The 12,453-nt window shown below is 34.0% G+C and overlaps 2 protein-coding genes across 3 annotated transcripts; both read right to left on the bottom strand.

Annotated features, from left to right (window-relative positions):
• Nucleotides 1–395: 395 nt before the first annotated feature.
• Nucleotides 396–5,248, bottom strand: rnf141 (ring finger protein 141). Of its 2 annotated transcripts, none has more exons than XM_041219344.1 (6): nucleotides 5,083–5,248; nucleotides 4,201–4,406; nucleotides 3,995–4,103; nucleotides 2,960–3,141; nucleotides 2,700–2,807; nucleotides 396–2,553 (listed from the first exon to the last, which is right to left on the bottom strand). In XM_041219344.1, exons 2-6 carry the CDS (start codon nucleotides 4,398–4,400, stop codon nucleotides 2,403–2,405), a joined length of 750 nt encoding a protein of 249 aa, XP_041075278.1. In that variant the 5' UTR covers nucleotides 4,401–4,406; nucleotides 5,083–5,248; the 3' UTR covers nucleotides 396–2,402. The 2 variants fall into 2 exon arrangements, with proteins under 2 accessions (XP_041075278.1, XP_041075277.1); XM_041219343.1 differs by having other exon boundaries at nucleotides 5,079–5,247.
• A 785-nt stretch (nucleotides 5,249–6,033) lies between these two features.
• On the bottom strand, nucleotides 6,034–11,360 carry LOC121294419 (lymphatic vessel endothelial hyaluronic acid receptor 1-like). Its single transcript, XM_041218091.1, has 6 exons — nucleotides 11,187–11,360; nucleotides 10,179–10,350; nucleotides 8,993–9,132; nucleotides 7,877–8,320; nucleotides 7,401–7,479; nucleotides 6,034–7,019 (listed from the first exon to the last, which is right to left on the bottom strand). The coding sequence occupies exons 1-6, from the start codon at nucleotides 11,266–11,268 to the stop codon at nucleotides 6,815–6,817; spliced, it is 1,122 nt and encodes a 373-aa protein (XP_041074025.1). The 5' UTR covers nucleotides 11,269–11,360; the 3' UTR covers nucleotides 6,034–6,814.
• Nucleotides 11,361–12,453: the final 1,093 nt, after the last annotated feature.

Below are 12,453 nucleotides of genomic sequence, written 5' to 3'. Positions count from 1 at the left end.
TCCCAGCTTCACTACTCAGTTACTGTGCTACGCCGGATTACCCTATTAGAGCAATTTCACATGCATTCATGAATCAACCCATGTTCAATTCAGCACCAATTTGTTCTTAACTGAATTAGTGGGACTTTGATAATTGATCTTTTTAAAATCAATGTTGATTCTAGGAGAGAAAGGACAAAGCTAGCCCATTTGTGAAAATCCATTATTTTACTTAAATCTGATGGTTTAATTATCAGGTTAAAAAAATGCGGTTGGATGACATCCAGTGTTATTTTAATATTATTACATCTTTATTCACCCATTTCCTTATAGGCAAATGCAATTTACTTTGCTAGTATTTATATTAAAAAAATAATAATAATAAAAAATCTAAAATGACATACAGTACAACTGAAAACATTGTGAGTAAAAGTTTTATTGTGATTTAATGCGTAAGGGAAGTGCACACATACCGGTAGGTCAACAGAAATATACAAACATACAGAAATATGTTATTTGTCCTGTGAAGAATTACCAAATGGCAGAAGACTATGGTCAATAAAGTTTAATATTGTTTCCTTTTATTTTTTTCAGGCCTAAGAAATGTATCGAACCTGAACAGGCTCTGTGATTGAAGTATTCATTCAATTACTCCAGTTGTAAGAGTTTCCTCTGCAGCATTTTAACATAGTGTCCAGGGTACTAGATGCTTGTGGTATCAGAGCGCCATCTAGTGGGTTCAAGCATTTCAAATATGGGGCACCTGTCAGGGTTTACAGTAAATCCTGCCAAACATGCTTTACTACTAAATATATTGATTTCGTCATCAAAATCAATAGATATTTGAAATAGACATGATTTAGTATGTCATATCATTTTCTGGTCACGCTTGACAAAAACAAAACAAAATACAATAAAACCCTTACATCAGATCAGTGGTCTATCAGATTACTATTTTTTACTTTACATTCCAGTGTGCCCATTTTGTAATATCAACAAACACATTCAATTCAGTAATATTGTGAGTACATTATTTTATACGATAAAGTGCAAATCAATACATGCATACATGTAATATACTGGGATCTGAAGCAGGAACTTCACATTCCAATAAAATGAAAGTTTGAAAACCAAAATAAATGTACTGTAGCGACCATTAAATAATGAAAAAGGAGTAGGGCAACACTATCCTTTAAGACGCATTTTACAATAATTGAAAATAAGAAACCGACAAATAAAAACAGATAAAATATTATACAAGTACATAAGTTAATCAGTTCACCACAATCAGTACGTACACTTTCACACCTGATCAATCAGTGCGTGTACTTTACTCCTTATCAAACCCTTTCAGGATAATAATTCATCACTACAATTTAACTAGGTAAAGATAAGCCATCAGTATATGTAACTGAGCTAACTTGTGGGGTTTCAACCTGGTTCACTTGAACCTCTCCTTAATACCAATGGAGTAAATGCACTCAGCAAAAGGCACAAGATTTAGAAACGCATAAAGACTTCCAGCACAAACATTTGTATTTTTGGTACTAACTGTGCATACTGGATTGGACTATTTTTTACTGTACAGGAATTCAGAAGGTACTGCAATTTAGGAGAGAAACGTAAGTTACCTATTACCTGTAGTATACCAATTTGGGGTTAAGTCAAACACTATAAAAATAGGTTTATATATAATTAATCTAGTGATTAATTTTATTAAGTAAAACTATGATCCTTATAAAATAATGTAATATTTACATTTAAAACCTCTATATAATTCCACATGAATTAACTTCTCAAAAATATTTTGATGTGCCCTCTAAAAATGTTGCTGGAAAACAAGATTTTTTTTTTCAATTCACACAGTATTTATATTGCAGTAATAAAAATGTAAACTTTCCCAACCGCAAAGTTTAGTCACAGACATTTCTTGTTTCACAGTACACTTCCAAATAGATTATTCTTCTGCAACACTGACAAAGAAATACACAGCTTATGTTTTAATTATTATTTTTTAAAAGGTGCAAACATATGAACTTTAACGTAAAGACTGAGTATCAAGGAGCATTTTTTCACACTTTATATAATGATAAAAAAAATCATAATTTTAGTGCTATATTATAAAACAGAAACACCACCAACATAAATTCAATTAAAGAATAAAGGTTAGTAAAAGACATCTGAAAGCAAATAAATACGCACAAATATGTAATCAATAGTTTATAAATCACTGCAGGGCTTCCATTTTCTGTCAACTAACATGGTCTGTCAATAACATAACATTAACATACTAAACTTTAATCTAAGATATTTTGGGTGCATTGGCAAACACACAGCAGTGGAACAGATACTTTTCATTTTAATTCCCTACTTACAAACCTTAAAAGGACCACTTTATCAGTAACAGAGGAAGGCTGTTGTGTTCAGGGTCTATGTGGTTGCCCTGCCTCATCCGCCAGGTTCAGAATATAGCTTGCTATATCGTGCTCTGTTGGTGCATCAGACATTATCCAAGATTCACTGGCTGCAGTAACCTGCAAGCGGCAAACAGGGCAGTTTCGATTGCGGTCACTCCTGTTGAAATAAATAAAAAATATATGCATGATGTCTAAATGAACTTCACGTATAGTTTTCCCTATTATAGTGACTGCAAATGGCTGTTGCAGTTTGGTATTGGAGAATACCAAATATAAGCTTTTGATCAGCCAGACGGCACTTACCATTTATCAATGCATTTTTGACAGAAGATGTGAGCACAAGGCAAGATCAGGTCTGCTCTACCATCCATACAGATGCAACACTCCTCTTCATCTGTCAGCTGCTTCACCCTACAGCAGTTACAAGTTAAAGAGGAGGTGCCATTTCTTTATATAAATACTGTAAAAACTTTACAATGTATACCTGTGTCACAATTTGATATTAACAATTAAAAAAAAAAAAAAAGAGTTAAAAAATGAAAATGCATTAATCTCTAGTATACCTGCCCATCCAGATACTGGCTTGACAAGATGACACTGAAGAAAGATCCTCAGAAGTTCCCTCAGATGTAGCTCCTAATTCCAGAACCCCAGCTGCCTGACTGGTGATGTCTTTGTAAAGCTGGATGAACTGATACAAGTTCATTATTCTAGATGATTCAATAGTCCCAGTAGCCTTGTTAATCTATGATAAAAAAAAGTATTAATTATTACAAATAAAAGCAATCCCTTAAAATTAAAATGGTTATGATATTTGAATATGATAATACTATATAGGTATGTCCTGATGCAGAATCATTATGTTTTTCAATCATTAGTACTTTTTTATATGGCAATGCTTTAGAAATTAACATTTAAATGTAATTTGAAAATAAAAGGAAAATATTTAGGTTTTTTTACAGTAGCATTATGTTTCTGCACTTTATTTTACTTGTCTAGAACAAAGGATGTATCACAGAAAGACGTGGGCTGTGTAAACTCTACAGAATGCAGGACATTATGAAGAATGCATGCTCTGAATCAAAGATTCTTAAACTTTCATTGCAGAAGCATGTATTACTTTTGCTTCAATCATTCTGTGGGTGTGTCAGTAAAGGCCTGAAATGCTCTTATTTGTAAGGCTCTCAGAGATCAGTCTTTCCAGGTTGCAGCTGTTCAAATTTGCTGCTAGTAAACCACCCCAGTCTCAGTTAATCTTCACCTGCTACTTAAAAATGTGTTATGGGCAAGAACAAATATCAATTTACAGTACACTCCACATCAACCATGGCAGTCTGCAAAGGCTGTTTATACTGTTCAGCTGCAAACTCAAAGTGGAGGCTTTCACTTACTATGCACCTTTTTGAAGAAATGTGATTCCCAGGGCCAATATAGGTACTAGCTCATTATTATAAGTTAAATAATGTCCGAAAGTGTATTTATTGAACCTTAGGGTGTCTGCAAGTAGAAACTTTTACTGTATGCTGCCATCAGTACTGATAATAACATGCAGATTTATTTCAGTGCAAATGAGGTCAACACAGTTATTGAGATCTCACCTTAGTGCAAACTATCCTGACAGCAACCTTCCAAAGAGCAGAGGAGTCAGATCCAGTCTGAACCTCAAACAGCAAATGCTTCTCTTGGCCAGCACCCAGTTTTGCGGTGCTATAAAAGATAGACAAAACGTATGGCACAGTAACAACATATAAACGTGTACAGACTTCATTAAAAACAACAATGTACAACTACAATCAAACCTTACACATCATTAAGTTCTGCTACTCTCCCCAAGAATTCTTCGTAGGAGAGAGCGCCACTCTCCCGTACCAAGGACGCGTGTTTCACCACCTTGTCTGGCAGCTTGTTGAGGACAGTGTGAGTTTGGTTTGAAATCTGCTGACCCATCGTTTTTTTTTTTTGTACTTGATCAAGGGAACCACTGGTGTGAAAGTTATCTTCCATTCATCCCTGTTGAAACAAGGCGGCTCGAAATTAAGAATGCCCAGTTAGCTGCACATAAGGTTCAATTTGTGCATAACGTTTATTCTGTGATTGGAAATTAAAGCAATGCTAGCTTATATAATTAAACACCTCAGCCTCGGACCTCGGGTGACATCTCTGGTTCGATTCCTTGCAAAAGCAGAGACATGACAGTAGTAAAACCTAAAACCTTTCTTTAGAGGGTCCAAGCTACAGCCAGGGTAATACAAACAGGCGTTAATAAAATTTAAATTTAAGGCTAATTGTGGAGAGATAATGACAAAGGAGAAGACATCGACCATTACAGATCGTGAATTATGATAATGTAATTATACAGAAATAACAATATACCGCTACATTATTGCAATATACCGCTACATTATTGGCAGCACAGATAATATTTACATATCAGTAACAACAACTAAGGATAGCGAACAGTCGAAAAATTTAAATGTATTTTATTCACCTGATGTTATTTAAAAACGATAAAACAAAAAACACACTCAGGACAGACTAGAGTACACAATTATTGTTTGGACTGCACGTTATCGCCAAAAACAAATACAGTTAGAAAACGATTTATACAGTTGTTTACATAACTAAAAGAGGCCTCTGCCGACGTAAACACGAACTCGTATGACCCCCATGTCCTACTCTTACCTACTCGTTTCATCGTTTAATGTGTCCAGAGCAGTCGTTCCCTCGCAGCTCTAATAATAAGTAGGGATATTTTGTTGCTAAGCAAAGTCCAAACCACCACCGTAGTACTGTTCAAGAAATTCAGTGTCTTGTCGCTTCTTGATGACGTCACCCACGTAGGTTTCATAGTTGTACAAAAAAAACAAGATGGCAAAATGGGTTGGGGAAAAAAAAAAAAAAAACTGACCAACGTATGTTTTTTTTATTCATCTTTTTACTTAGCAGACTTAAGTGTGTTGTATTTAAAATAAAAAAGTCTCCCGGAATTATTAGAATTTAGTTTCCCATCTCAGTTGTGTGCAGCGCAAGGCGGCTCATGCAGTTTCTATGATTGTGGGCAGTTCGTCTTCACACTAGTATTCATCTTGCTGTTTGCAATCTAGGGCGTTATTGGAATCAGACTCACTAATAATACCAGTGTTGGATTACTTTAACCACACTTGATATGGGGATGTGTATCCCTTTCATGGTATCTGGTATCTATGGAAAACAGTGACCGCTCTATAAATGTCCATAACATAACAGGTCCGATATGATTTATGTCTCTCAACCATCCCTGCCTGACTAGTGAAAAAATAGAATACTGAAAGTATACTTGGGCCAAAATAGTATACTAATAGTTTACTAAAAGTATAAAAATGTTGGCTAAAGTATACATTCAGTATAGTACTTTTCTATATAGGCTACTCTCCTGATGACGATAAATAATTTTGACACAGCCTGTCATGAAACACTGCTCCTAGTGAATGCTAGAAAGGGTGGCATTTCTTACGCTTAGTGCAAATGTGGTATTAAATAAAAGGACAAAAATGCCCTCCCCACACACGTTTTAGTTTGTTTTATTTTTGCATACACTAAATAATTATATTTTGTTAAAAATAATTAGAAAACACACCAATAATAATGAACTGCTTTATTGAGTAATTTTAAAACAAGAACATGACAGCACAAACCTACAAGATGTAATGTGTACTGTAGGCTATACAATATACTATAATCCTTTTATACATTATTATACTGTATACAGTGTTATGATTAAAAACTGGGAAAAGAGAGGGTAGAAAAAAAAAAGCTCTGATATGTAAAATGACCCTTTTGAAGAAAATGGTCGTTTATGAAACAATTCCTGAGTGTGAAAGGTTTCTGTTATTATGTATTTTTTCTCTGTTTGGAAGAGCTTTAAACAAAAGTTTTATCACTCTTTGAAAATGTTGCCAACTGCAATACAAGCATATGACCTCTGCTATAGTTTCCTGCAGTTTACATATTTTATATGTATTGTATTTCATAGTTGATATATATATATATACATATACACACACACACACACACACACACACACAAAGGGATACATTTTTATGAATGCACACGTAATATAATTGCATTCTGAAATTAGTGAAACAAATTATACTAAAAACAATTAAAAAGGTAAATAATTGTGTGTTCTGCAAAAATAGCATTTGTCAAGAACTTGATACATTTCCTCAAATGTGTGTAGTTCTGTGACTTTTCAATTTGATCTACTAAAACTGTAAAGCTGAGATGTTAAATTTATTGAATAAACAGCTGTGAGATTATCATGAAAGTAATAATTGAGAGTTACACACATCTTGTAATATTGACAAAATATAAACATTTAAAATGCAAACTTAGAAATGAAGTAAAAAAAATATATTTGACAATGCGTAACATCTCTTTCAATCCTGTGTGTTTGTTTCATGAGGAACTGTCACGCTTATGTCTTTGGCACCATTGCTGTCTTTGAGATTTTCAGCCTGCTCCTGGTATTCTGTCTGTTCTTGTTCTTGTTCGTTCTCGTCAACTTGGTTGTCTTTCCAGAGTTCGGTTTCAATGCACTCCTTTAGCTGATTACCATCCACTACTGGAAGTGTTTTCTTGTACCTTTAAATGAAAACATTGGTATAAATTGATTTAGGTACAGTACTGTCAGAACTGTCCGTCTATAAAACAGATCGAGGTTTCAATAAACTGACAATGGTTACTGCTGTGGGTTGAGACCTAAAATCATACTGTTCAAATATATAAAAAAAATGCCTTTAATATATGGTGATAAGTACCACCCTAAACTCTTCAACAGAGTACATGTAGTTTATTCCAAGTTTTGAAACATTGTTAGTTTATATTCCTTTTAGAAATAACTGGCAGAACAGTGCAACACAGCAAACTATTTATACCGTATTTGATACAGTATTGCTCTTTCATCATATTATGTCAGTAAATACTATACGTTAGCTCTAGCACACAAATAAACTGAGCACCTACTGTTTGAAATAGCAGACCCCTGTGGTCAAAGCTGTTAAGAAGAATATGATAGCCAGAACAAGTAATCCAGATTGTAATGCTGAAAATGAGAAAACATAACAGACTATTTAATGCACTTCAGTTACTTATTAATCTGGATATTTTCAATAATTGCATTTACATTGTATTTCAATAAAGAAATAATAATAATAAAAAAAAAAAAGATTGTCCACAATTAAAACAATAAAATCAGCCAATCACAAAAGGGCAGTGTTCATCCAAGTAGCATATGATAAGAGGAAAACTTATCTTAGCATGTGTGTGTGTATCTTTAAAAGGGCAACATGTTTGAGCAACTGCTTTGGATAAGTTCAGTAGTCCATCCATAAACTTGAGTATTATAAAAAAAAAATGAAAAGAAAAGAAAAAAACATAAGTATTATGGATATACTCTCCTCCATAATGAAGGAGCACATACAAGATAAACAAAGCCATACCTCCAAACTGAGTTCCTTTACTATGTACAGATGTGTCTGCATTTCCATTGGGGTCCATTGGTTCAATGTGGTCAGATGTACTAGTGGTCAGTGATGACTGAGACTGTGCATTAGTGGTCTGTGATGATGAATACTGTGCATTAGTGGCTTGTGGTGATGAAGGCTGTGCATTAGTAGGCTGTAATGATGAATACTGTGCATTAGTGGCTTGTGTTGACGAAGGCTGGGCATTAGTGGGCTGTGATGATGAAGGCCCTGCTTTAGTGGTTTGTGATCGCGGAGACTGTGTTACAGGAATAGCACTTGTGTCCATCTTCAGTTTTGTAGAGGTAGTCAATGGAGACTTCCAAGTTGGTGATGTTTTCTCTTCTCTTAATTCTGTTGTTATCGGAGTGGAAGATGCTGTGGTGTGCGTTATGGGTGCACAAGAGTTTGTCATTGTATCTGTTTGAAATATAACATTCTGTTAAAAACTGTACACTTTACATACTGACTACATAAAAAACGGCATACTCTTTTGAAATGTTTTTCCAGAGTATATCTATATACACATGTATTATGCTTTTGGTTTATGTATATTCGTATTCTTTCTGTACAGGCTGGTGTTACTGTACTGTGTTTTAATAGAACTCATATTACCATCAATTGACAATTGGATGCATTTTATATAAATGACAAATGAGTCAACTATTTGAAGGCACACTTTGTGGGAAAGACTTCCAGCTGAAACATTTGTCATTGAATTTATTCAGTTTCTTTTAGTATTTTTAAATGTAGCACTGTAGAGTGTTAATAGTCATGGATAAATCTCTAAACAACAGTGGATCTAAATAGAACCTCTTTAAATCTCTATTCATTTTTAGGGTGCCCCCCAGTGTGATTTATCGAACCATTATTACCATTGTCACAAATAGCAAACATATTTTAAATTATAATATACAAGTCTTTATTGCGGCAGTATTAGTGTCACATCCAAGTTTGGATAATTGAAATACTGTCCTGCTCCCTGCCTTGTTTTTGCTCTTGCAGGTAGAATGTGTGTTTTATGTACATTGACTTATTGTGTCTGACACTAGGATGCTCATTAATAACTGTAACTCCATCTGCAGTAAATACCTGTTGAATTGAAGCAGTAGGCATCAAATAGTTTTTCTAATGGCGCACGCCATTCTAATACTCCACTCCTATTTTGACCACAGTTGGGAAGAGGTTTTATTCGAGGGACCACAGCCACATTTTCAACAATCCAGCCAAACCTGCAGCAAATCAAAATTTACACATTTATTGTAAAGTGAAACAAGACTTTACAGAACATACAATATACCTTTATCTTGGTTCCAGTAATGAAATAGAAATAAGTGATTGCAGTTACCATGGCATCAAAAGCATCAAAGTGCCTCCACTGTTTTCAAACACACTTTCCCTTGACAAAGGTATGTTAAACATACCAAAACATAGGGCAGTTGGCTCTTTTGAGCTGTGTATTCATTTGTCTCCATTGTTCTGTTTAACTGACTGACATCTTTCTGTGTTGTTTTGTCATGTCTGTTTGCTTCCAGGTTCTTAGGTAATCATGGAATATAGTGACCTTTCAAATCCGTTGGCTCCGCCCCCTTATATAAGCAGGCTGAGTCAACAGAAGGTGAAGTAGTGTCCTTGTTTCATTAAAAAAAGGAAATATTTAATCATCCATCTGACAAGTTATTTCAGCCTTTCTGAGATAAAGCTGGAATCCATCCAGACCAGTACCATGGCATGAATGTATTTCTCACTGCCAGCAGGTATTTGCCATTCTTACTGGGTTGGGAAACCAATTTCTTGCTGCTCTTTCAATTATTTTTTTTATTATTAATTTTATTAATAACCAACATTGTATATGCCACTTTGAAAGTGTTGATTTTGGTAAAGAACACACAACCCTTTTCATGGTGTCTTGTTCAAGTTCTTTTTATTTAAAACTTTGATTGCTGCTCATGTAGATCTCTTGCTCTACTGCTCCTATTATGCCCTGGACTTGCCTGACCTTAGCACTGCATTACTGGATCCTCAGATAATGCACTATTGTACTTGTAGATATAACGTGTTGTAATCTTGTCTTGTTGCATTATATTTTGTTAGTATTATTTGTAAACTATGCTGTATTTAATATTAAGCTTGCATTGTAACCCTTTACTGCTCTGTAACACCCATAAGTCACCTTAGATAAAGACATCTGCCAAATAAATAAATAATAATAATAATAATAATAATAATAATAATAATAATAATAATAATAATAATAATCTTTTTTTTTTTTACTTACCGGCATGTTTCTAAGCCATGTTCGGAAGCCTTTTTGACATGACCTTTTGTTGCCAAAGTAACTCCTAAGGACTGACATGTAAATTTAGCATAGGTTGCATTGAGTCTGTAATCTTTTCCTAATGATACCAAGAACACACCTGAAATTCTGCAGTTAGTAGAGACAACTAGATCTAGAAAGAAAACAAAAAAACATGTTAAGGGTGAACTTAAACTGTCAATGTAAAATTGAAAACTTGAATTAGTGTAAATTATATGAATTAAAATATACAGTAACGTATTGCTGGAATACTCAGCTATTGCATTGTGAAGTGTAATACTGTAGGTACAATTACAATATCTAGTGGAAAACCATCAACGACGTTAAGACGTTTTCATTATTACATCTAAATGTATCACCTGTTAATCTAAAATAGACTTATATTTTAACAAATTCCTGTTAATTTTATAATATAACATTTTATAATATAAATCATTGTACATTTTTAGTAGGATATTAAGCTTTTAAAATAAAGCTTTCAAGAAGATCCCTCATTACCACAGTGCTGTGGATGATAATACAATTGAATGCAAGAATAATTAAAAGAATAAGAAATGAAAACTATTCCCTACCCCTGTCATTTTGTACTCAGTTTCATTTTCAATTATTATTCTACACATCAATTGAAATACAGTGTTGCCCAAATCTGTTGACTCTGACTTGGACATTATGAAGTGAAAAATGAATGTCAGAGATACAATTTTGGTCTACTGTGTTATAGTACCACTTCATTCTTACAAGCAAAGCTTGCACCAGATGATTCTACATTGTCTCGCTAAGAGTAAAAATGTGATGTTGAAACTACAATGAACTACAATAAAGAATATTAAAAAGCACTTATAAAGATAAAAAAAACATTTTTGGAAGAAAATGCAAAAAGGAAACCAGACTTATTTTAAATCTATTTTGAAACTACAAATACATGTTTGCTAAGATTCTTGCCAAGATAATTGTGAAAAGTGGTCATACCTTTTATATTGTTTGGGTTCTGCAGCAGGACTGAAATAACCAACGCAAAAAAGAGAAAAACAATCAGCCAAACTTTTGCCATAGCTGGTGACTGATATAATCTTCTTATTTCCCAAAAAAAAAAAAAAAAAAAAAAACAGCATGGAGAAATAATGAAAGATCACTGCAGATTCATGGCCAAAACCATTCATAGAATGAAAATGTTGCACAGGGTTGCCTATTGCCTTATTCAAGGCATTGTTTTAGAAAAAGGAAATAGGAAGCACAAAGTTCCTGTTGGTTGGTGAAAATGATGGATGTGCAGATTCCAAACGCTACATGTAGAGATAAGTCTGAACTTGAGTCCAACTTCACTGGACTGTCAATATATCTGAATAAATCTGTGGGACAGAAAATATATATTCAATACAGGACTCCTCTCAAAAAGCCATCAATCAAGTAATGCATTTGGTATTACCTTACCTTCCTTTTTATGTCTTTCAACATATAAAGTTCAGAACCAAACAAGATGTCACACTAGTATTTCAATTGTTAATATTTATTATTATTGGTTTATATACACAAATTGGTTTGCAACTCTTGAAAACGATGTTCAAATACAATTTGGTATGTAATCTACAGAAGAATTGCTATAATTGTGTTGATCTTTTTGAGAAAGGATAACCAAGTATGTGATGAGGGGTTTGTGGTGGGGCTAGAAGTTCCTCTAGGAACGAGGTTTAAAACCCAAAAGCTCAAAGGCCTCTAAACTAAGATAGACCCCAATGGAACTGGAACAAAAAGGCATCATGTTCTTCTGCAATCCACTAGGTCAGTTTACACTGGAGATATCTGTCAACAGACCACTTCAAGGGCTTGGTTACTTAAAAATGAAACAGTACTTTAGATTTCATTAGTGATTTCCTGTTCAAATTAAAAACGCTGGATCTGATGAAAGAAAACTCACTGCTAAGAAAAAGATAGAAAAGTTGTTGAAATGAGCAATTACTGCCACATTCCACACATTGAGGTAGATCTGATCTTAATCAAGGAGTTGTCATTACTTAGTTCTGTATTCAGTATGCTGTAATCGTTTCGAGTTTTTATTGCGCTACATATAAACCAATACATAACAAAAGCTAAGGGAAGCACTTACACAACACCCTATCCTCCCAATCCCACCCCCCAGCTGTAGAAACTACAAGTAAACAATCTATAAGAAAGATGATTGAAAAAAGTTATATCAAATCTTGAAAATAAAGAAAAATCATAAAAAATAGAGGAATAC

This window comes from Polyodon spathula, chromosome 19, assembly GCF_017654505.1.
Source record: "Polyodon spathula isolate WHYD16114869_AA chromosome 19, ASM1765450v1, whole genome shotgun sequence".
NCBI classification, from domain to species: Eukaryota; Metazoa; Chordata; class Actinopteri; order Acipenseriformes; family Polyodontidae; genus Polyodon; species Polyodon spathula.
The sequence above is the reverse complement of the archived record's forward strand: the minus strand, read 5'-3'. Positions and strand labels throughout refer to the sequence as shown.